Here is a 23,938-nt window from a genome sequence, read left to right on the forward strand (position 1 = left end):
AGTTGTCTACCCACCAATTAGATACACAATCGTTGACAAGACAGCCGTTACTTAGACAGGCCTAAGGTATCAATGTCGCCAGTCAGCCCTGCCTGAGGCTGTGCAATAATGTGCCTCCATATTTCTCCATCGCCATCACTTCCTCTCCTCTAAGCCTCGTTTCACCACCCTCAAAGAAGAAGAATGTTCCTCATCATGCAGTAGACATTGACCAAGCCCCCAATTTCACATTCTATGATATCAATGGTCATCCAGGAACCTTTCCAGTCGATCGAGCCAATGCTCCCATTGTCAGACCCTTGATCAACCTACGCATAGACAACTGAAGCCGCAAACAAGCAATGAAGTCAAAACAAGCTTTTCATGCTCTGAGACAAGTAGTCAGACCCTTCTTGTCTAGATGTCCCACCATTAATCGGCTCCGAGCCTCTGACATCACGAGGGGTGGCGGTGCTGAGCTCTGAAACGACGACCACTTCCTACTGTATACCGGGCAATAGTATGATTCTCTCGACTGAGACGCTTAGAGTAGCCCTAGAACTCGACCAGAAGGAAAAGGCAGTGATATGTATTTACAAATTTGGATGCATTCTGAAACCCTATACAGCGTGATAGACAAGGCAGCTTTTCTGACAATAGCCATAAATAAACATTCCCCGCTAAAAGCCATGTGTACATCTCCCAGAACAAAGAACAACCAAGCTCATAGATATCATCATAAAAAAAAGGGCAATGCTGCTCCACAGGCTGTCAGGTCATATCTGAACCCACGGAAACAGCGTAGTTACAAAGTTGAGTTAAGACATGAGGGTGGATATACCCGAAATAGGTCAAAAAGTGAAGGAGAACAAACAAAATACAGAAATAAAGAGGAGATAGAAATGCACAAGTCTCTCCATAAACCAAGAGACAAGGAAAGTCAGAAGAAATTGAATCAGAATGATAGTCAGAACAAAGGGAATTAAAACGAAGGAAGGTCGAGGAGAATTAAGCTCCAGAGAACCACAGAAATACTGGTCAAGCGAAGAATAAAGACAGAAATAGAAGAAAAGGAAGTAGAATCGCTCCAAGAAAAGATCATCAGACACATAAACAAATTTCTCTATCCGTAGCATCGGATCAAATATCTTGAGATGAGCAATTATCAGTGAGCAGTGACTTCCACCGAGCGGAGTGATCCTCTTGAGCCACGACGCGGCGAATCCTCTCCGCTGGCCAGTGTTTCAGTCGACTTCTTAGCAAGCTCCTGAAGACGAGCCATCACAACAGGGGAGTCAGAGTACAAGACAGTTCCCCTTGAGTACGTGCAAGGACTAGCCTTTTCCTCATCCTCGGCGAAATCCTCGTGTGCAGCCTCCCGGGCAATCTGGGGGAAGGTCCGCAAGATGACATGTCGGCTGGGGTCATTCCCGAAACTGACGCTGCCCTCTTTCGGGGCCCCGTATTCATCCCAGCTGTCATTAGACACAGCTTCGGCATCTGGAGCCGGAAGGCTAGCTATTATCAGTTCTCGTTCGACACGAGCGAGTCTCCAGGTCTCCGCCGCGAGTTTGACGATCTTGCGCACGCCGATGAGCAGGGAATCGAGATGTCGTGGGTCGGCGAAGTGTTTGATAAGATCGATGATTTCATCGACAATCACCGCAGCCACGACGTTGATCGACTGTTTCGCATCAGACGTGGTATACGCTGCCTTCAGTGTCTGTTGTCTCCAGAATGCTTCCCGTCTGACGGACTTGCGGCGAATGTCCATTGAAAGCATCTGGAAGAAAGTGTCCGCTTTGTCGTATCGCCTGCCCAGAGTGAACAAGAACGGCTGGAAGATCCGGTAGGTCAAAGTTTTCGAGATGACATGCTGTACATATGCCGAACGCAGATCCCGCGATGCTGGCGTATTATCAAGGAACGACGGTAGCTCCGGAGGAATCTTGGACAGGATGTCCTTGGGAGGATCAATCGGGAGGTACGTGAAATGCTCCTTGGACAAGGAAACGATAAGACGAGAGAGCTGGTCGAAACAGTCCAAACTAGATTTGAGATTCTTATCAGAACAGGTACATTTATAGCGTTACCAACATCTCATCGTGATCATTCTATAGACGAAACAATAAGAGACAAAGGAAGTGCCAAGAGACATGTATATGCGCTGAAAAGACATCGACAAAGGAAAGAAGAGACATAAAAGAGCGTAGATTTTCAGTCTGGTCGAAAGTAACGAAGAAAGAGTGGTAGAAATGAAGACGAAAAAGAGAGAATATAGACAGAAAGGAAAAATCAATAGACGAAAAGGCAGGCTGGCGCTGATGAGATGATGTCTCAATGCACTAGTTCACTTACAAGAATGAGTCTCCCTTGGTGCTCTTGAGGTCAGTTGCTTCTCCAAGACTGTGGAGTGTCTTCCTCAGCCTGTCACAATCCTTGCCCAAATTGTCGATTGTGGTGCGCATCCCCTCAACTGCATGTTCAAGCTGTTGCTCCTTCAGCAAATTATCTTCCTCCAGTTTCTTGTTCTCGCGCTCGCAGTTGGCCAGCTCTTCACACTTGGCGGAAATCCGAGCCTCCAACTCAGTGCGTTCTTCAGTCCACTGTTGTTCCTTTTGATCCAGCTCCTTCTGCTTTCCATTGAGTGCATCCTTTGTGGAGATTAATTCGGTCTGAGTCGACTCCAACTCCGCAACCTTGGCATCAAGCTCGGTCTTGGTCGACTCCAATGCCGTGACTTTGGAGTCAAGCTCCTCCTTCGTGGAGGCCAGTTCGGCTTCCTTCGATTCCAATTCGGTCACTTTAGAATCGAATTCAGACTGCAGGGTGTCGTGCTTTTCCTGTAGTTGTTGTTTCTCCTTCTCGTATTCTGCCTTCATCGTCGCTTGCTGGTCGAGTAATTCCTTCTCCCGAGCTGCCAAAGCTTCCGCTGCCGCTTTCTCGTCTTCGGCCTTGATTTCCTCAAATAGTTCAGTCAACTCTTGCTTCTGATTTGCAAGAGCTTCCGCCCTCTCCTCCTTCTGACGTTCCAATTCTTGCTCGTGCGCCTCCCGCGCTTCTTCGATGTTCGTCTTCAGAGCAGCGATCTGTCCTTCCAGTTCAGACTTCGTTTGCAAGAGCTCCTGGTTGGACTTTTCCGCCTCCGCCAGGCTCTCTTCAATGTCCTTTCTCTTCTCCTCGAGGTTGCCTAGTTCCATTCTGAGTTCGTTTATGGTGTTCTTCAATTTCGTTGCCTCCTCCGCACTCTCGTTTGCTGCCTTTCTCATCTGATTCTGCAGTGCTTCGATGTAGAAATCCTTGTGCATCAATGCCTGTTCATGCTGAGTTTCCATCTGCTTAAATTCAGCCTCCCGAGCTGCAAGCTTGCTTTTTGTGTTCTTGTACCCATCGAGCAAGCGGTTGATGTCCGGGATAGCCTCTTGAATTCTTTGCAGGAGTTCAATAGGTTCGTCGTGCTGCTCTTGAGGGGGTGAAATGGTTCCCCTGTCATTCACACCGTGCCCATTTGGCAACCCCATATCCCGGATGGCTTGGTAGGCCGACACATAATGAGGATCTATTGAGCCGCGAGGAGTAGGACGCATATTTGGAGAAGGGTGGTGATAGTAAGGAGCATAATGAGGCATGTAACCAGCAGAACTCATCGCAGGTGATTGATAAGCAGTGGCATAGCCAGGAGCGATTGAGGGAGGCACGCTGGGAGCTGGCGGCGGAGGTCCGAACGGCGAAGCGTGAGGCGAGACCGCTGGAGACACGTAGGGACGAGTAAGCGGACTGCTGGCCTTTGCAAGGGGAGAGGCGGGCTTCGAGGCATATCTCTGCGCGGGAGACGCCGGGTTCGCCATGACGGGCGAGGCACCTCTATAGTGAGAAGATGCAGACTGTGGAATGGGCGAGGATGGCTTTGATGCAGGCGATGCTGTATGAAACGCAGGAGAGGCAGGTTGATTTACAGGAGATGCACTATGTAACGCAGCGGATGCCGCCTCTGAGGCAGGAGAGGCAGTCTGGAAAACAGACGAAAACGCCGGCAGTTCGGAAGATGCTGCTACAGGTGCAGGAGATAGCGGCCGCGCGGACGAAGCAGGGTCCGGTGCCGGCGAAATGGCTTGGTCCGCAGGTGGAGTAAGCTCTTGTTGAGGATTTGGGAGATCGACTTCAGCTTCGGCTTGGGCTTCGGCTTCTGAGGAAGGATTGGGCGCTGGGGCAGCAGCATTCGAGCGAGGAGACGCCGCTACGTATTCAGTTTCTGTCAGAGATGGCGATGGTAACGGACAAGCTGCTGCTGCTTCTGGAAACATGGGAGTTTGAGGTGCTGTGACTGGGGTCGGCTCTGGGGGCTCGGCAGCGTCACTCTGGCCACTCAGACCATGGTTAGGCTCAGGATTCGTCTCAACAGCCTCTGTCTCTGTCGGAGGGTCCGGTGTCGCTAATTCCTCCAGAATGGACTCGTGAGTCGCTTCAAAAATGTTCTGCACATCGTTCAATGTCTGCGGCTGACTCGAGATACCCTCATGGTCCAGGTTCGTCGATGGATGAGGGTCTTCCCAGTTTTCAGTCACAGCCGAAGCTGTCGCTGCAACAGGTTGAGGGTGCTCCAGTTCTGGTACTTGTTCCGGGGCCTGTCCGTGTTCGGGGGCAGGTTCCGGGAGAGACTGTAGAGGAACGTTTGATTCAACTCCTTGACTTTCAACAGGTTGAGGTTCGGCTTCAACCTCTGCTTGTAGTTGTTGATCTTCTTGGTCAAAAGGAGGTTCACTGTCGATCTCCGGCTGCGGCTGTTGGTCTTGCTTCTCGGCGGAAGGGGTCTCAGATGGGTTCTCAGACGCTTCTTGGTTCTTCCCCTTCTTATTCTTCTGCTTGCCCCCGGGTTTGCCTTTGCTCTTCTTGCCCGACCCTGCCATTGTGGTAGAGTGAGGCGTGGCCGAGCGCTAACTGTAGAAGAAAACGTGTCCCCAGTAGGTCGATTTCTGATGTAGTAGCGATAACTGTGTCAGCAGATACTCGATTGGGTTTGCTGCTGCTTCAGAACTGTACATTTGCAAGCGCGCTCGGCGGGGTCTTAAGATATACACTGACTTGATATGGATACAGAAAGCTATAGGTCAGAGTTGATCAATCAGAAGGAGGAAGGCGAGTGATCAGATATCAAGCGATGATGGAAGTGATGTAAAAATAAGCATGCATTCGGGGAAAGGAGTGATGAATTCCTAGGCGCAGTAAAGGCGCGCTGTGAGCACAAATAGTTGGGCCACACTAAGACCGTATCACACGGTGTCAGGAGTCTGCTCTGCACGCAAGCAGACTATTTTGGAAACCGAGCCTGACGCCTACTGCGTTGTGTTGGGAGCAACTGAGATGTGTGGGACAAGATATTAATGAGGGAGAATCCAAAGAGCAGAACAAGCCAGCTAATAACCCTGTCTTGAATCAAGCCCAAAACGGCGCTGTTACACACCAGAAGGATCTCCACCAGCCTCTCTGAGGCTGGACGAGGCAGAAAGCGGACCGAACCTTAGTCCAATACCAATCAGTATCCATGGGTCGTTCGAGTCACACCATAGTACTGGTAGTTAGGCGATCTCAACGCCCCGGTCTTGGGTGCTAAAGCGGTAATTGTAAAGAATGGGTCCGAAGCCGTCGGTTCCCGACCTGCATGGCTGAACGGATCGTTGGTGAAGTGAAGTGGGTTGGGCATCAAAATGAGACTGCATCTTCCTGGGTGGCAGGATCAATCATGAGCTAGAATGGCAACTCGGAAGGCTACAACTCGAGCCGATTGAGGGGGGGAAAAAAAAAATTGTCAAAGCTCACACGCGACACACGATCAAAGTTGGATTCTGTCCTTGGGTGCTTCATTGTTCCCATGGTGAATCTGCAGGCATGCGTGCCCTGCAAGTAGCTGTCTGTACTCGAGAGACCATGAGGCAGGGAAAAGGATGTGGGGGTTCCACGCTAGAGACAACTGGAGGATGGAGTTCGATGACATGTCCCCTTTGATATCCACACGTTTTGAAGCCTTTCTTATTGGCAACAGGGAAGAGCCCAATAACAATGCGCCCAATGGGAGCAGTGGGGAGCGCCAGTTTAATGTGAGGCAGTTAGCTACTCGGTTAGCATTTCAAAGCAAAGCAGTGACAATCCAGCAGTCTAGTAGTTTAGCAGTACCACCTGTAGTGCGGTGTGTATTGAAGCAGCCATTGTGAATGTGACAACGCAGAGACCCGCCTTTTGGTGTGTATGGAGCAGGACTGCAGGAGCCAGGATGATAGGCTCGAAACCTTGGAGCTAGAACGATCCGAAGCATAGCCCGAATAAATTAGTTCACTTCAGCATGTGTTGGTGCGTGTGAAATAGCAATCTGTTTTTTTCTCTGGATGGCCGTGAGCATATCCAGGCGGTCGAGGTGGCTGGGCTCATATGACCGTTGATTGGAACGACGAAGACAAAAATACGATTTGAGCCTTGGTTCATAGTAGTTGGGTATGAGGAGTTATCTCTTACTACTCCGTAGCGTCCTCTGATTATTCATGCCCAAGTACTCTGGAGATAGTGGTGATGACAACTATCTAGGCCATTCATAACATTCATTCCATGCCAGATAGGTTTAGTTCTAGGGTCCGAGATTAGGGCATCAGACTCCAGCGTCATGAGAGGACCAACAGCAGGAGACTGGAGACCAATAAGCGGTACCAAGTGAAGAGGCCAAACTTCCTGGTTAATACTAGCTATGCGATTTGATTGAGGATATTCCAATGCATTCCGCTTGCATCGCAGATGACTGCATAGAAATGCAGCAAAAAATCAGAAAAAATGGTCCCTACGAGGGTCGAACTCGCGACCTTGGCGTTATTAGCACCACGCTCTAACCGACTGAGCTAAAGGACCAGGTTGATGTACATGGGTACTCATGTATACTATGTAATCCCTTCCAGGAGGAGGAAGAGGAGAATGTCAGAATGGCCTTGGCCAGAAGAGCGCTCGATTCTGACCGAGCTGCTGCGAGTCTGAGGCGACATGGATTTGTAAACATTCTGTCATAGAGGCCAATGCACCAACCGGGAGGTCGATGGATATGTCCTGAGGTATGGGCCTTCTCACAATCACTTCTGCATGCCTACTATTCGTGCGATGGTTGAACTTGACAGTTTCCAGTGTACATCCATCCAGATAGCGACGGAGATGGAAAGACCGGGGGTATCTGACGTCCTTGCGACCATTTTCTTCAATGATAGCGACACTGTAGGCTATTTCGACTCCACTCTAACAGATTGCCTACCATTATTCTTTCGAGGGAATTCAGGACCAACAGCTCAGAGGGAGGGCCCTCCTCGGACCGTCATTGGCACAGAGAAGATATCCAGCATTAACATGGTAACCCCAGCCATTGAGTGAAAGATTGCTAAGTTAGTCCACTTGAAAACTCACAGCGAACGAGTATTATTCGCATACTCCTCTCTCTCCAGTATTTGCCTAGTAGACATTGATCATCTAGTTTGAATCAGCGAGCTATAGGTACAGGAGACTTCGTAGGTTGCGCTAAGCTTAGAAGGTAGAGTCATGTGACGTCCGGCGAACCGCCCCGTGCGGCTTTCAACCTCAAATCATCCGGCGACGGCATCACCGTCACTAATCGGCATTGCCAATTGTCTTTCTCCACAACATGTCTTTCGCCAGACAATCAGTCGCTTCGGCGCGGCAGCTGCTGCGCAATCAGCAGCCCCGTCGCTTTGCGTCTCATGCCGCTCATGCCGAGCCTGTGAACGAGAGCTTCGGAGTATGTTCGACCTCCCACGACAGAAATCGTCCTCGTCACTGACTGCAACTCTTTTATCTCTACAGCGCAGCTTCTATGTTACCATCGGTGCATTTGCCTCCGCTTACGTTCTTTACCGCCTGAGCAAGTCCACTGAGGAATCGGGCTCAAGATCGTGGATTTCCAACCTCATCCAAAAGTGGACTCCTTCGGAGAAGCTGTTTGAGGAGAGGAACGCCATTCACACGGCACTTATGGAGAAGGCTGCTCAGGATCGCCATTTGCTTCAGTCTCAGGGCCCTAGAGCCACTTTCGAATTAAAGCAGCCCGAGTACGTTCATATGAGCTCCCTATGCCCCGCCCAGTGTACGAGCTAACGCATGGATTTCTGCATTTTCTAGAGTCAGCTTCAATACCTCTCCTCCTTACAATGTCCCTGCTGGTTCGTCCGTGGACCTGAGTGCTGTTGTTGCTCATTACGAGCAGCAGAACAAGCAGATGGAAGAGGCCCGCGTCGCTCGGATGAAGGACGGCAAGGTTGTGTCTCTATATGACTAGACAGAATTGACTCTCTCTTCAAGATCTTTTTAGAGCAATGTCAGGTGGCAGGCATAACAAGGGGGCGTGTTGTACATATTACTTATTCATTTATGGTAGCCCCGTCCACGTTTCATTTTGCCGTTTTATTAACCAGTCTCGTTTTACCGCCGTTTACGATGAAGAAGCCGGTCGATATTGCCTGGTAGTTCTTATTTTCAGGTTGTTATATATGCCTCATCCCAGTGCATTGATTATGTACTCCTGAGCGCAATCTTCAATATCACTCGACCGACACCTTCCGAGTTGACATTCACCTGTTCCTCCACATCCAGGTCATTACCATTGACAATTTTCAACACCATCAGAAACTCGTCTACTCCACCTCCCACGCCAAAATAGACCTTCTTCGCCGCTATGAGGGCTTTGCTCCGCTCCCGTTGGGTTTCAGACCGGCGAAGCAAGGCAATCAACGTCTCGGAGAAGGGCTCCAGAGATGCCGGAGAGTATATCGTCTCACTCGCTAGAATCAATGTTTTCCCTTTGCCCTGTCCGTAACTGGAGAATACCAGGTCAACAAAGGCGGGGGACCAGGCACCAGAGATGAACTCGAAGGTGATCTTCCTGTTTGCGAGATCTTTCTGAAAGCTCTCCAGGAGCTCAGGCGTGATGTCTAGTTCTTCTTCATCAGGCTGGTCCCCGGACGAAGTTTCCTCCGTCAAAGGCGGATCCCGATGCGTGACTATGTAGTTCCAAGTCAAAAGCAGATTCGGAAGCGTGACTAGGCGGAGGACGGCAGAATTGTAATCTGCAAATGTGAAATGGATCTTGTTCGTCGCTGAGTCTGGTCGACGCAGTGCTTGCGCGAAGAGAGTCAGTGACGGTACCGCAGTCCCAGCACCGAGCTACTTTTTCCCGTCAGCTTCCATTCGAGCAATGATTGCATACCGAAGTAGGGTTAATTGGACGAACTACGGACCTCAATAATGTGCTGGTCCTTATCCTGATGGGACAAATCTTCACTAGCAACCAGTTTGGCAAGATCCACCGCACACTCCCATGTCTTGAAGCCACCTTCGTAGAAATTGGGCTTGATATCCCCCTCCTCGAGCCCGGAGATAAGCTCCTCATTCTCATGGTCTGCACTGTCTTCGGCCATAAGCTGAGTCCGGATGTCGAAGACTTCTCGACGTGCAAGCGTAAAAGTCCTCTCTTCTCCATGAGATGCATTTATTACGAGCTTGTTGTATGATACTTGCGATGGCAATGTGGAGATCTAGAACATGGTTAGATTGAGCATATATGGTCGATCATGAATTATCCTTCGCCGTCCTCTATTCCTCTCTCCCGGTTCATCTCATCCGTCGCCTTCGAGCGCGACCCGTCTGTAGCTACCCGACTTCCTAGGAAGGAATCTAACAGAGTGACACATGACTTACCCATTCTCCCATATCATGTCTCTGAGGTTCCATTAATCTTCCAGTGAGCTGCTTGCTGGCATGCTCCACAGCATTCATATCTCTCTCATCAACTCCATTGAGATCGTTCTCGTCAATGTCAATGTCATCCCCAGAGAAACCAAAGCTGAACGCCGACGTCATTGCGCGCTTATAGATTTATTTCTTTGCTTCTAAGCAAGGATTCGATTAACCTTGAACAACTTATCCGACTTTTGTCTGGGAGAAGCTGATCACAATATGACAACGCTTCTATGAATTCTGAATATAGCAGATGTACTTGTATTCAGCAGACAATCATGAAAATATTGATGATTGCCTTTGATTAGCAAAAATTGAGATGACAGCTACGGCATCTAGTTCTTGAAGACATGATCCAAAAATTTGCTGAGGAATATATTGATGACTAAGCGTACCTAACATAACATAGTTAACTAACTACTAACTATACAATCACAATTCATGACAATCTTAAACCCGTAAGTAAACATGTAGTAAGGTAGTCTATTAAGCTTCTCTATTCAAATGCAATAATCGTGCTAAATTCTCGCATGGAAGCTGGAAAGTCTAGGGCCAGCTCCCAAATCGAAATCCCATTACCATTAACATGACGGTTGTCTTCGTATGTTGGGCTAAATCTATCATTTCAGCGTTATAATGTCGTCTATGTCTTGTTTCACTCGCAATAACAGAAAGAAAAATTAAGAAGATCCGTTCTCCATCTGCTGGCTAGCGAGAACAGCCTTCTCAAGAGCCTGGAGCGTATCGGCCTTGAGATCCTCAGCATCCTCAACACCGCAACTCATGCGGACGAGGTCATCAAAGACACCAGCAGCCTCGCGCTGATCCTTAGGAATGCCGGCGTGTGTCATGCTTGAAGGGACTTCGCAAAGACTCTCCACGCCGCCCAAACTCTCAGCAAGAGTAAAGACCTTGGTGTATTGGCAGAAAAGGTGAGCGGCCTTCTGGCCTCCCTTGATACGGAAGCTCAGCATACCACCACCCATTCCCTGGCGGTGCTGCTTAATAGCAATTGCACGATGGGGATGTGAGTCAAGCCCCGGGTAGTTGACAGAGATAACGTGAGGCGACGCCTCGAGAGCCTTGGCGACGATTGTAGCGTTAGTCGTCGCCTCACGGGCGCGCAGATGAAGGGTCTTGAGGCCACGGTGAGCGAGCCAGCAATCGAAAGGAGATGGAACGGCCCCAATGGCATTCTGCAGGAATGTGAGACGATCCTTCAGACTGTCAGAGTTGAAGGCTGCGACGCCCATGAGAACATCCTATATCTGGTTAGTAAACTGCCTTACCCGTAGACGATGCGTCACAACTTACTGAATGACCGTTGATATACTTAGTGACCGAGTGCACGACGATATCGGCTCCGTGATCTAAGGGATTCTGGACATAGGGGCTCATGAAGGTGTTGTCAACCACCACGATGATGCCATGCCGGTGCGCAACAGCTGCTACGTTGCGAATGTCGACCAAGCCAAGTGTGGGGTTGGATGGAGTCTCAATCCAGACCAGCTTGGTCTCGTCGGGGCGGATCAATGCCTCCACATCAACTTCAATGCAAGGCGAGAATGTTACATGAACACCGTGGGCCGAGGCGACCTTTGTGAAGTATCTGTGGGTTCCGCCATACACATCGGATACCGAGACGACGTGAGAGCCTGCAGCTAGGGACTGGAGGATTGTAGCTGTAGTTGCCGAACCGGATGAGAAGGCCAGTGCATATTTTGCGTGTTCGAGGGCCGCAACAGCTTGCTCGAAGTTATCACTATGAAAATTTAGCACCTATTCATTCGGACGATCGTCTCAATTGTGTCTCGGGGCAGTCACCTACCGGTTTGGGTTTGAGCTTCTGGTGTACTCATAGAGACCGACGGGGTTACCGACGCTGGTTTGCGCAAACGTTGTGGAAAGCGAAATCTACGTTAATGGTTAGTTCTTATCCTCCTCCCTGAGTATCAAAGGATGCAGCGCAATCCATTTGAACTCACAGGAGCAATGACGGCGCCAGTGGTGGGATCATGAGGCGATCCAGCGTGGACAGCTAAGGTGCCAAAGCGGCGGTCCTGTGCACCTTCGCCATTCTGAGCGTGGCCGTTGGAAGATGCAGTCATTGTGAGGTCGACGATGTTGAAGACGATTTGAGGGTTGGTATAATCAGGGAGAGAAAAAATATAGAAGGATGAAATCTAGTTATCAGACATTGAAAGAAACAGTCAGAGGAGACAGTTGTATGAGATCACTCCAAAGAAAAAATCCAATAGGGCGCCGCCGGTCCTGCGTCCTCGTGTTTATAAGAGTCAGCAATTGACAATTAATAATAAAAGACAACAAATATTAGACTGGAATGTGCGACGGAGAAACACAGACACATTAATGATTATTGATTACTACAAGTAGTATTATTTTCCCTGCCCTTCGGACTCCGATTTTTTCTTTCCCATCAAACTCTCTTGGGATTTCTTTTACGTTGCACTACAAGGCTACAGGGCGGAACTTGTCTCCATCTGAACCAGACGTTCCCGGCACTAACCGAGCATTTAGATTCAATTGATAATCAGATCCAGGACAACGTGGATCTTGCAGATATCTCTTAAGCTTGACAGATTATTGGGTAGGGGTGTTGCTTGCTGACACGCAGATGCATGCAGTGATGTTTCATGAATACAGATATTAGGTATCTCCATCCTTCAGTCTGAATAATCATCATCTCAATCCACAAATAGCAAGTTAATTAGGTAAACTAGCATACAACCCCCCTGATGACAAAGGGACCCGGATATGGTAAGCTGGAACCTACGTGATACATTCCGATGAGGTGATTTGTACTACAACTTTACCTGACACTAAGTGCATACCGAGTAGTACATTTTTATCTGGATCAGAAATCACGTCATTTCTGGACTTTTGTAATCATTTCTTGACTATCATCTCATGGTCATCATGCGACAGGCAATACATTCAGTGCTGTCCTGTCCTCTATTCTAGCAACGCCAATGACGGGAATCACCTATCGGCTCCAATTCCAGCCCATTGTATCATCCGGCGTGTACATAAAGACAACATAAAAAGACATGAGAGTGCCCTCACTAATCAACTCCCCCATCACCACCAGGACACGGGTCCCAAACCTGCCATTTGCATCGAGCCCTGAGTTTCACAATTAGCCAAATTAGAGCTCGTGCGAAATCGAAATGCGAGGGTACATACTATGATGGAGTAGGGGGGCTTTCGTTCAATGGTTGCGCCGTCTCCTAGATCTGGGGCATTAGGAATCTGATCATGCCATTCCTCCATCTCAACTCTGAAACGGACAATTTCTCCTATGTCGAAGTAGAATGTTGAGCCATCTTCATTTTCCCAAACCCACACCTGATCGGCAATGTCACTGTGTCCTGGTGAGCCAATATGTACTTGCGACAGTCTGGAGAAAGATGGTTGCTTACAATCGAGCGCCGTCCAACAGAAGATCCGGGGGAATAAGAATATCATTGAAAAATTCTACACCAACTGTTTTTGTATTAGCAAGAGTATAGTGACCGCGAGCTTAAAGCAGTTGCATACTCTTAATCCCGTGTTGAGTAGCACTGGAGATCTTGCCGAGTAGGATTTCTCCTTTGAACGGCCGGAAGACGATGAGCCGGAATTTCACTATGGAGAATCAGTAAAGCAGTTATCTTCAGCTGGGAAATCATTCCAGACATACCGTTTACGTTGACCAAGCCTGTGCCATGGCCTATTAAACCATCCGACGATTCTAACAAGTCATAGAATCCAATGCAAAGGCCAATTTTTTGAATGACCTGCACAAGCGAACCATGTCAGTCAAGGCGACTGCCACGTCGATCAGGGTGACTTCACCGTACTTTATTTGCATACTTTTCGTTAATATTGTCCTCGATTGCGACAGCGCTGTACTTGGAGAAGTCTTCAGGAGAGATCTGGATGAGATCTGAGACGGTTGTCTGCCTCGCTGCAGTCAGCTTGTCTATCCATGACATGATAAACTAAATTTGATCAAGGACGTCTCAACTGACAAGAATAAACATTTTTGAATATGTTACAGGGGAACGAGGTATCGCATGAGCAGCGATCACGATATGTAGTTTCTATTTCCGCACAGTCGCAGAGAGGATTAGCGGCAAGACAAAACTTGCATTCTAACCATGCAGGACGCTGAGACGGCCCCTTCTAAATTATGTTTCCAGTAATCACAGGTTCATGACATTATAGGAGTGTATCTGAATCTGCAACAAGAGAAGTTCAAAAGATCAATCGCGGATTGCCTCGACCAATCGCATGTTGCGGATCCGGCCTGGTTGCTCTTAATTTTTTTCCTCCTACGTTTGATAGCCAGAACCTAGCACGTGACTTCTCCACTGTGTCTTACTCGGGCTTTACAGTACTCGGTAAGGCAATGACAGTTCGGATCTCGGAACGGAACAACAACTTTGGAGCTTCGGTCCTAAAGAAGCGATCAGAAGTGATCGGAGGTTTTCTCAGGTCTCCGGGATGGCGTGAGAGGATGGCATCGATGCTGTCACTCATTCGAGGGCCTGCAGAGATCTTCCCGCAATGAGCTCCCAGGGATTCTCATTTCCTCCCCCTCCTCCTCCTCCCCCTCCTTCTTCTCAGCAACAGCAGCCACCTCAGTCAGCTTTTCCGTCTGGGCCTCCACAATACGGTTACGGTTCTTATGGTCAGCGAGGTGGACGAGGCGCCGGAGGGCACAACAGAGGTCGTGGCAGAGGGTTTGGGAATCGAGGAGGTCGGGGAGGCTCCTTTGTTCCCCACCATGCCAACCATAGCCCGACCTATTCCTCTACGCCGTCATCTTTCGGTTATGGGTCGATAAACTATACCGGGTTTACGCCTCAATCTCAGCCTACTGTCTCTCGCAATATTCCATCGCCACATATTGCGTCTTTAGGGTCACCAGGTTTCCAACACCAGTCCAATACATCCTCCTACGCGTCCCCGCAACGCTTTTCGCAGCCGCCAGTCGTTCTCGGATCTCCATATCAGCCACAACCTAGCTATGATGCAGCTTACGCCCCTCCAAATGCGCAATCGAGTCTTTCGTACCCTTCTGTCGTGCATTCGACTCAACATACTCCTCAACCTGTACAAGCACCGATGATGAGTCCTCCAATGCGTTGGGGTTTTGAAGCGTCACCACCTACAGGAACCTTTGCTAGTCCTCGGCGTAGCAATCAATGGACGCCGCGGCAATCTAGCACACACCAGAACCAATCTTCCTCTGGTGGAAACTCAATGAAACATGGCGGAAAGCGGGATCATGCGTCGGCATTTGGAGGAAAACCGCAAACAGTTGCACCTTGCGTTCCTGCACCGCCTCCGGTCCCAAGCTTCGGCAACCCTCTACCTGTGAAACCTCCTCCGGCAGTTGATGCTGCAAATCCGAGAAAAAAGAAAAGAAAACACAACCAGTTAGGGCTTACCCCCAAAACCGAGGATCATGAATCGAGTGAGGAGGACGACGTGGATGAAGAATCCAAGTTGGCGCCTGCGGCTGCCGGTGCTACAGCGCCGTTGCGATTCACCTATAAAGGACGGACGTCCACACTCCAGTCACCCACAGACATTGCCGCATGGATTGAGGAACGGAAGAAACGTTTTCCGACGCAAGCAAAGGCTGAAGAGAAGAAAAAGGCCATGGAGGAGGCTAAGAAAGCCCGTGAAGAAGCTCTGAACAAGAAAAGGATTGAGAGGCAGGAGCAAAGACGAGCCCAGAAGGCCGCCAATGATAGACCAGAGAGCGTCGTTAATCCGGCGGATGCGGCCGCCAAGGCGAAACGAAAGGCTGATAAGCTTCAACGCAAGTTGCTAAAGGAGCAGGAACGGGTAGCGAAAGCGGAGGCGGATGCCGAGCGGGCTCGGCTCGAAGTTGAAAGGCTGCAACAGGTGGCCATGGAGGCGAGAAGAGGGTCAGAGTCTGCAACGCAGAAAACTGAAATTCAACCTTCCGTCGCTGCGGAAAAGGCGGACACAGAATCTGCTCAGAAAGTGGAGATACTCGGCTCCAAGGACAACAACTCGGAGACTGTGGCTGTCCCTGCCGAGAGTTCTGTCGCATCCATGGCCCCTGGGACAATGGTAACAAAGATTGAACCCGGTGACTCGGTAGAGAGTCGAAACGAGGAATCCGCCGCATCATCTTTCGACGATTCGGACAGCAGTGACTGGACGTCATCAAGTGGATCTGACATTTCTTCGGATTCCGACGAGAGCGATGATGATTCGGCCCCTGAGGAAGTGTCTTCGCGCCGTGAGGGGCCGGAGCGGGTAGCACCACCGCCTCGAGTTAATAAGAAGAAAGTGTGTCGCCATTTCGCCCGCAATGGGCGCTGCTTGCACGGGGAGAAGTGCCATTTTCTACACGAGTTGCCCGAAAGAGGCGCCAAAACAAAACCGGTGGAGAAAAAAGGACGGAGGGGACTCTTCCAAGCTGTAAGTATTCTTGGTCTTTAGCAAAGAAGGAAAACGGCATTTTTTCGGCCATTCAAAGGCTAACACGCAATTTACTAGCTGATCGAACGCCAAAAAGAGGACGAGGATCGGAGAGCCATGGAAGTGATTGTATGGCTCGGAGAGAACGGATTTCTGGATGCCCCAGAGGCCGAGGAAAGGGCGACTGGACACTCTCATACTGATGGGAACGAAGATGAGAACCGTGACTCTCACGAGACGAAAGACACAGTTGCTGCTGTCTAGGTGCTGGAATATCATGTTCTATATAACATCGGCGCCTTGTACATAAAATCCGTATACGAATTAGCTTCAGAACCAAATAGAGCCCTGAGTCTTTCAGTCTGGGCATCGAGGACGGTAGCAGCAGAGGACGCCAGACCTGAAAGTTGACCAAGTTGGAGTCTACCAGCGACTATTTCTGGTCCCTAGGGCATTTCCCTCCCAGAGGGGCGCATCCTTACCATATCGCGAATGTCCCTGTTTGGAAGCCGTCTTGAAAGTCATAATACGGAAAGGCTTCGTACCCGTACCGTAAGGTACTTAGCCTGGTACTTCCATTTAGATATTATAATTTATAGCGGGATGACCTTCCTTGGTCGTACTTGGTTACCTGCAACAGGCATGTATCTGGATGCTGCGAAGAAATATTTTTGTAATTTCGGTATTACATTTAGAGCCACCACAAGAATTACGGAATAGAAGATTGCTCAAAGTTTTGGTTTTCAGGTGCTAGGTATCTCCTACCGGATAACCAGAAATAAGCAATCATAGTTCACTCATCTTCTGTGAATCGGAGGTAAGGTATGATTATTCTGAGCAACCCACATATCAAAGACCTTAGTTCCTCCGCTTTCCAAAGACCCTCGGACAGATCGATCCCATGGCTCATTGCCACCACACACCATCAAGACTGATAGGCATCACTTAGTTCTCTCTTTTAGTCCTTTGCGACCTTAGCGTCAACTAGCTGGGGTCCCGACCGGGCTTTCATTGGAATTACTGGATCCTTCTCGACCAACTTATTTGGCTAAGCGAATAACTACGACTGACTTGGTCTAGCTGAACAAACGCCTTTCCCTAGAGAAGAAGAGACTAAGTCTGGCTAGGATTAGCCTCCTCGATGGCGTTATGCCCATTTATTCTGACTTTGCCTCTTCCCTTTGGGGGGCTGTGAACTTCAGGTTGATGAGACCGTCCTATTGGCTCTTCCTCGAGGATGACTGGCTCGTGGCTTCCTCACCATCTAACTACTGGCGCGAAATCTTTACCCAGATCCCCCCAAACGAGATGAGCTGACCAGGTTCCTTGGGTGTTGCGGAAGGTTAGGTAGGTTCTACTAGCCTAGCTCTTCCGGTTATTATTACTCGGTCTTATCTCCCCTTCTCCTCTTTCTTCCCTTTTTCTCCTTACTCTCCCTGCAGTCGATCTTTGCATTTACTCATCTTTCTGTCTGTCTTTAACCCCAGTCAGAATCCATTCCTTTCATTAAATACGTATATTCCAATTCAAAATCCCTTCGTTACAATCTTCCGGTATACTTTATCTTAGCCCCCGCTTTGCTACCTCATTTTTGGAAATTTATATATAATAGCGTCAACGAAAGTCTATACTTTAGTCAACATGCGTTCCATCATCTTCCTGTCTCTCAGCGCTCTCGCGGCCATCGCAGCTGCAGCTACCAAGGAGAATGCTTTCAACATCCCTGCCAACGGTTACCAGTTCAGTGCTGGTGAGCCCACTACATTGACCTGGGACCCTACCACCAGTGGAACTGTCACTCTCAAGCTCCAATGGGGCGATGTTTTCACTCCTGACTCTGGTTCAACCATTGTCTGTAAGTGTCTTAAGTTGAAATGAGTCTGGGGCGCTGCGCATATGCTAACGTACACTAGCGAGCATTCCCAATTCCGGAAGCTACACCTGGAATGTTCCTTCTAGCATTGCTTCTCGGCCTGATTACACCGTTGAGATCATTTCCGATGATGATACCTCCCAAACCAACTACTTGAACCGTTTCACGATTGCAGGAGCTACTGGTGTCGCGTCGAGCACGGCTACTGCCACTTCCACTAAGACCGCCTCTACCAAGTCTACCTCAACTACTACTAGCGGAACTCCTACCATGACCACTGTGACTTCGACCACTGCTTCTCCCTCCAGCAGCCCTTCGACCACCAGCAGCTCGTCTACCACTGAAACTTCGACTACTACCACCCAGGCTTCCCGCACGACCGCCACTACCTCGCCTACTTCGGTCCCCAACGCCAATGGCGGTATCATCAACCGGATCTCCGGTGGCATGATGGCGCTCGTCATGGGTGTGATTGCATTCATGTAAGCAGCATACGTTGCGAGCATTCTGGCGGCGAGTCACATCACGGCGATCGGGCTCGACACATTCGAATATATAGCTTTTGGCGTGTCCATTTCCTTTTTCGTTTGCACTTGCTTAGCTCGAATATGGTTGGATTACCGTTTTTGGGTATCTACCGTTTGTTCGTGGCCTGCGGATGGAAAAGGTGTAACATCCTTTTTGTGTCCGGTTCTCTCTATTCCTTTGGGCGATGCTTGCGGATTCATATGATCGCGTAACCTAATGGTCATTATTCGTTGTCGGGACCAGGGACTCTCGTCTGTTCGGGCACACTTTTTGTATGGTATGTAGATATGTTTACATTGTAATGAATGACTTGCTTTGACCTGCAGGAGGATGCGAGTAAACAATAAGGTTTTGTAAAAATCATCTGCATATTCTATGGTTCTAAACCTTCTGGCCCGTTCAAGAGACAATGAGGCTCTGCTGTAGCCGACGATCTTCAGGAACTACTAGTAGTATGAGTCGAAGATGACGCGGGGAATGGGAGTAGCCTGTTGCAATCATAAGCCCAATACATTTCAGAATCGAACGGATGGTTTTCAATGTCCCATCGGATGGCTGTGGGTCTCTAGCCGAAATGACCATTAGCAGAGTGAACATGTAATATGGCTCGGCAATTGCATGCACTTATCTACTCCGTACAGCCTCTGCTAAACTCATGAGCTGATCTTCTGTCAGGCATTACCTACCCACTACGGAGTAGTCCGTACGTCAACGGGCTATACGGGCTTAAACATCAATATCCGCTGAAGCCATGATTAGTCGGTATTCTGGCGGATTTGAGTATCTTGGTAAGATACTGATTCAGTCATTATTCATGCATAAATAGGGAGACACGTACATTACTGTAGATGTGCCTACATTATGCATGTACGACGTGCGCTTATGCCAGTAACCTAAGGTAGGTGCAGCTTCCAATCTCCAGTGGTTTTGTGTCGACTGATGTATTTTACTTGAATTGTATCTTACCATACCGTTTGTACTGAAAGTAAGGTACCCAAGGTACCTCAGAACGCTTCTCTCAGCCATCGATGACTGAGGACTGACGGTTTGAATGATGCGAGAAGGCTGAAGGGATTGGTTTGAGCTAGAGAGGAATAGATCTCTGCCTGTAAGTTCTTGTCATGCTTGTGACTGGATACCTGAGACTAGCCTACACGTTACCTACATACGTCCTACGAGGCTGAAGGCTGCTGCTAATAGCACGTGAAGATGACAGAACCCTTCTGTCGTGCGACATGCCATGCTTCGTTCTTACATATAAGCGGTTAGGGACTTTGAGCTTATTGTTTATCAATTCTGATTAACATTAAGAACGCTAATGATGCCACTCACAACACCGTAGGAGCACAGCTCCCAAGGTGACCTATGAAGTGTCTGAAACAGGAAGATGAATGATTAGAGAAAGCGGGCCCGAAAGGAGCATGGCATCATCTGTCATGCAGACCGAAGAGAAAAAAAAATAAAAGGCAGTTCTAAGCGGCAACCCATTGAGGACACACTCGCTTGATGAACTTCATGAACTTGAAGAACCCGACGGCATACTCGACATTACCGTGAGGATCAACTGTTCGCTCTGGAAAGGCTATACCAGCACCATATAAGCCCTTAACGAGTCGTCCACGTTGATCGTAGAATCCGCCGGTTTCATGATCAAAGTCGGGCTCCAATGGCGAACCATTCACGGAAAGCTCTGGCAGCGGATCCCGAGCGAAGCCAATGGCCTGAACAATGTGAGTGCAGAAGGGTAACTGCAGCTTAAACTGTGCCATTTCTTTACCACTGCTGCAGTCGACCTTGGTGATGAAACGGCCTGCCTCGGAGGTCGGTAAAACTTCATCTTCGAGCTGCTGGCGAGCAAAGTCCGCAGCGAGACCCTTGAGACCGGTGTTATCTCGGAGGATCCAACCGTCCATGTACTCGGCATACCGAAGAGGATGCCGGGTAAACCACTTGATGCGGAGCTGGGGATGAGAACTCCGGGCCAAATCTACCAGGTTGAGCAGAGCCAGAATGGCACTATGAGAAGCTCCTACAACGGCGATGGTCAAGGGCGTGTCTCGGGGAAGGTACGAGGCGAGTTCACTGGGCTTCAAAACATTGTCAAGGTCCAGCCTCTGAATTCTATGCCCAGAAACAGGTATCGGAGCAGTTGTCGGCGACGACCCCGTACACAGGATGAGTTTAGGTGTCTCAACTTCAAACTCGTCGGACGATCCTTGACTTTTGATCCGTACTGTCCAGGAAGAAGTCTATGGAACCGGGAAACGAAAGCATTAGCAAACTATCCGATTCCTCTCTGATTGATGTTGCCGTCCTTTGGTACTCCAAATGCAGGGTCTCAAACTAACCTTCTCCGCCAGATTGGCAGCAACGACGTAACCCTTGCATTGTACAACCCGATCCAATTTCACAATGCCCTCTGTTAAGGCCTGAACCATGTCTGCACCATGCTGCAACAGACATGTTTGATCTTGGTCAAGTTTCGCTAGAGTCGTGAAAGCATTGGGCATCCGTGTACTACTGATGACTGCACGGAATGGCTGGACACCTGTGGCATACGCTTGGAAGAAGGAGACCTTGGTGTTGCTGGACAGAACCCGAACAGTCAGCCGTAGAGTTCCTCTTCCGAAGCTTGCTCGGCTTCCCAAGCGCGTACAGAGCCGGAAATAGTCGTGCTCACCTAGGAACCTCGCGGTATTTCCTGCCCACACGTCCGGCCTGAAAGTAGGGATCAACCCAGGCAATTTTCCCACCAAGCTGCCTCTCAAGGAGATTTCCAACCACGGCCAGACCGGCAGGACCAGCTCCCACGACAACCGCAGCACATTTTTGAGGCGGATTCATGATTGTTGAACGATTTGGAGATATAGATGCAGAGAGCTTCGTAAATGAGATTTTATGGGACAACTCTGGAATTACCACACGAGGATATCTCAAGGGAGGTACTGAAGAATCATAGGGAGGGTGCGAATTAGCAGGGAAGCCGCCAGATGGTTAGAATCAGAGCCCGGCGTTTTTCTCGGTGAAAACAGCTATCAAGCGTCGTGACACCTTCTCCTAGGGAAAGAGGGGAGCCCGATGATCATATACATCGGGAAACGGCGAGCAAAGGGACGCAGGATGACAACAGCGAACAATAAACCCGCATCGCAGACTGTTTACCGCTTGTCCAGTCCATTGATATGGGGACGAGTAACAGAAACGGCTTGAAAGCGCGAATCAGGCATCTCGGACGATAGAACACATGGTGCGGACGTAATCAACCGTCCATAGAGAGCAAGGAAAGCCACGGATCATGCGGTGATGACAATCCCAAAGGGACTAACATACTCCATTCTCAACTCCCTGTCTCATTGACTCAAGATGTCGAAAGCCCGGGTATAGATGAGCAATCGGCGACTGAAACCGACTGCTGAGTGGTTGAAACTTTGATGGTTGCGCAACTGATGCACCAGGCCCCACTTGGACCTTGCGAGTGAATCGCCGACCGAGACGCTTCCCGTCGGCTCAGGCAAGAGAGAGAGAATGTCACGGGGGGATGTGCTCGTCGACGCCCTTCATCAAGGGGACAACGAGGGATCCAATGCAGTTCATGACTGTCACGGATTACGATCGTCGCAGGTTAGACGGACATTAATCTCATTCATGATGGAAAAGGAACAGCTCCCAAAGGTGCTGGTAGTGATGGAGGATGGAGAGTCCTTATATTCAAGCACGCGAGACCCATGCACGGACAGTCTTGGCACGATTGCGTGATTTCGACTAGAATGAGGTTATTACTGTTTGCCTGATTGGGAAGGTTGTTGCTATCTCAGGTGTCTGCAGAAGGATGCGGAGTTTAAGTTAAAGGGTCTATATATCGAGCAAGGGCTAGGAGTCACTTCCTGTCCACCAGCTAGCTACATTAGGGTTTGATCAAGTATCTGCTTTTTTTATATCGTTTCATTGATACTCAATATAACATGTGTTGTTGCATTGCCGTGTTATCTCTTTGGAAGCTGCTCGGGCTACGACTATTATAAGGCACGGAAAGCTCGTGACAAGGTCTCAATTTGAACACCGAAAATTAGAAGAATGTACATTCGCCATTTCATGATTACACGGCCCAGAATACCCGAACAGATATAAATTCGACATGGTTTGACCATCCTGGAAATCGTGCTCGTCCCCAGACAGCAATGGAGTCTCCCACGCCCAAGGTCCGGACTACACTCCCATCCAGCGTCGCCCGACCACGACCTTGCGAACGCTCAATCTCTTCGGCGTCAGCAGATTCAGCTTGGATTTTATCAAGGTAGTGCCAAGTGATTGTATATTCTTGTGTCTGTGATACTGCGGTCTTATTCATCTGAATTTTGCCAGGACCTGGCAAGAAATGTGAGTGCTGGGGACCGATCGGTTCCTGACGCTCCCCTTGACCAGTGGAATGGGCGTACGCTTGCGAATCCGTTTGGCCGCTGCCCTTTTGAGGGATTGCGTGTATGATCTCGACATCGAACCAGGTATATGACCCATCGTACGGACTTTCACCTCTAGGACCACCACCCCAACCCTGGTCATGGGACAAGATTCTGAAAACAATCTTGCGACAGGGGTGTATGGTCTGATGAGGAAGTACATTTGGGGATGCGCTTCCCAGTGTCTATCGATAGGTCATAAGATATCAGTGTCCATTACAGATAGAAGAAATGGAGGAAGTGGAGCTTAGATGATCGCCGGCTGCAGTCAAGGCAAGGTCTGCAACGTACCGCCTCATCATAACACAAAGGTGCCGTTCGTAGCAGCTCTCGGTCATGATCCTGTCTGATAATCGTCCTTGTGTCCATCCGAGCCTCGATTGAGGGCCAGTATTCGGCAGCCTCCATAATCATGTCGACAATCTCCATTGGCAACCCTTCCGAGGTGATCTTCCATCTCAAAATATGGCGAACCTTGAACACATCAAATACACCGGGATAGAAAATATCCGAGGCTGTATCTTGTGCTGGTTCGCTCGAAGAAGGGGTTGTATCGTCCGAGTCATTGAATGGCGGTTGACGAGGGGAACGGAAGCGGCGCATAATGGACGGGAACATCATATGAAACTAGAACCGATATCGTAAAGTGCGAGGGTATCTTTAAAGATTTTGAAAAGACGGCTACGTAGACGATAATTCAATATGTTTTGGAGGAAGTGTTCCGGCCAAGCCCAGGCATCAATAATAAAGGAGTTATCCTGTGTCCAGTCGAATAACACTGCTCAACGATCAAGGTCAACGCTGGTTGAAAAGCCGGTGGTTATAGATTTAGATGATAGATAGGTCTCATAGATGTCTCCCC

At 49.2% G+C, this 23,938-nt stretch overlaps 9 protein-coding genes and 1 non-coding gene across 10 annotated transcripts, besides 1 other annotated feature; 3 read left to right on the forward strand and 7 right to left on the reverse strand.

Annotated features, from left to right (window-relative positions):
* Positions 1-1,144: 1,144 nt before the first annotated feature.
* NFIA_097030 (uncharacterized protein) lies at positions 1,145-4,886 on the reverse strand (the record flags this gene model as incomplete). Its single annotated transcript, XM_001261977.1, has 2 exons — positions 1,145-2,027; positions 2,338-4,886. 2 exons carry the CDS (start codon positions 4,884-4,886, stop codon positions 1,145-1,147), a joined length of 3,432 nt encoding a protein of 1,143 aa, XP_001261978.1.
* Positions 4,887-6,796: 1,910 nt separating this feature from the next.
* Positions 6,797-6,870, reverse strand: NFIA_097040. Its single transcript has one exon. It is a non-coding gene; the product is annotated as a tRNA-Ile (tRNA).
* Positions 6,871-7,645: 775 nt separating this feature from the next.
* NFIA_097050 (putative NADH-ubiquinone oxidoreductase 178 kDa subunit) lies at positions 7,646-8,296 on the forward strand (the record flags this gene model as incomplete). Its single annotated transcript, XM_001261978.1, has 3 exons — positions 7,646-7,759; positions 7,825-8,069; positions 8,140-8,296. The coding sequence occupies 3 exons, from the start codon at positions 7,646-7,648 to the stop codon at positions 8,294-8,296; spliced, it is 516 nt and encodes a 171-aa protein (XP_001261979.1).
* Positions 8,297-8,529: 233 nt separating this feature from the next.
* Positions 8,530-9,876, reverse strand: NFIA_097060 (protein-histidine N-methyltransferase; the record flags this gene model as incomplete). Its single annotated transcript, XM_001261979.1, has 3 exons — positions 8,530-9,180; positions 9,255-9,551; positions 9,715-9,876. The coding sequence occupies 3 exons, from the start codon at positions 9,874-9,876 to the stop codon at positions 8,530-8,532; spliced, it is 1,110 nt and encodes a 369-aa protein (XP_001261980.1).
* Positions 9,877-10,433: 557 nt separating this feature from the next.
* On the reverse strand, positions 10,434-11,861 carry NFIA_097070 (cystathionine gamma-lyase CYS3; the record flags this gene model as incomplete). Its single annotated transcript, XM_001261980.1, has 4 exons — positions 10,434-11,015; positions 11,068-11,515; positions 11,582-11,667; positions 11,739-11,861. 4 exons carry the CDS (start codon positions 11,859-11,861, stop codon positions 10,434-10,436), a joined length of 1,239 nt encoding a protein of 412 aa, XP_001261981.1.
* A 991-nt stretch (positions 11,862-12,852) lies between these two features.
* On the reverse strand, positions 12,853-13,748 carry NFIA_097080 (DNA-directed RNA polymerase III subunit RPC25; the record flags this gene model as incomplete). Its single annotated transcript, XM_001261981.1, has 6 exons — positions 12,853-12,897; positions 12,958-13,135; positions 13,194-13,257; positions 13,312-13,398; positions 13,454-13,550; positions 13,614-13,748. The coding sequence occupies 6 exons, from the start codon at positions 13,746-13,748 to the stop codon at positions 12,853-12,855; spliced, it is 606 nt and encodes a 201-aa protein (XP_001261982.1).
* Positions 13,749-14,322: 574 nt separating this feature from the next.
* Positions 14,323-16,482, forward strand: NFIA_097090 (CCCH zinc finger protein; the record flags this gene model as incomplete). Its single annotated transcript, XM_001261982.1, has 2 exons — positions 14,323-16,218; positions 16,297-16,482. 2 exons carry the CDS (start codon positions 14,323-14,325, stop codon positions 16,480-16,482), a joined length of 2,082 nt encoding a protein of 693 aa, XP_001261983.1.
* Positions 14,346-14,380: a microsatellite.
* A 1,377-nt stretch (positions 16,483-17,859) lies between the features above and the next one.
* On the forward strand, positions 17,860-18,577 carry NFIA_097100 (GPI anchored serine-threonine rich family protein; the record flags this gene model as incomplete). Its single annotated transcript, XM_001261983.1, has 2 exons — positions 17,860-18,073; positions 18,132-18,577. The coding sequence occupies 2 exons, from the start codon at positions 17,860-17,862 to the stop codon at positions 18,575-18,577; spliced, it is 660 nt and encodes a 219-aa protein (XP_001261984.1).
* A 1,514-nt stretch (positions 18,578-20,091) lies between these two features.
* NFIA_097110 (uncharacterized protein) lies at positions 20,092-21,463 on the reverse strand (the record flags this gene model as incomplete). The annotated part of the gene is made up of 3 exons (XM_001261984.1): positions 20,092-20,733; positions 20,968-21,205; positions 21,300-21,463. 3 exons carry the CDS (start codon positions 21,461-21,463, stop codon positions 20,092-20,094), a joined length of 1,044 nt encoding a protein of 347 aa, XP_001261985.1.
* A 1,252-nt stretch (positions 21,464-22,715) lies between these two features.
* Positions 22,716-23,694, reverse strand: NFIA_097120 (uncharacterized protein; the record flags this gene model as incomplete). Its single annotated transcript, XM_001261985.1, has 2 exons — positions 22,716-23,261; positions 23,368-23,694. 2 exons carry the CDS (start codon positions 23,692-23,694, stop codon positions 22,716-22,718), a joined length of 873 nt encoding a protein of 290 aa, XP_001261986.1.
* Between the last annotated feature and the right edge of the window lie 244 nt (positions 23,695-23,938).

Source organism: Aspergillus fischeri, genomic scaffold (assembly GCF_000149645.3).
Source record: "Aspergillus fischeri NRRL 181 1099437636262 genomic scaffold, whole genome shotgun sequence".
In the NCBI taxonomy this organism is placed as follows: domain Eukaryota; kingdom Fungi; phylum Ascomycota; class Eurotiomycetes; order Eurotiales; family Aspergillaceae; genus Aspergillus; species Aspergillus fischeri.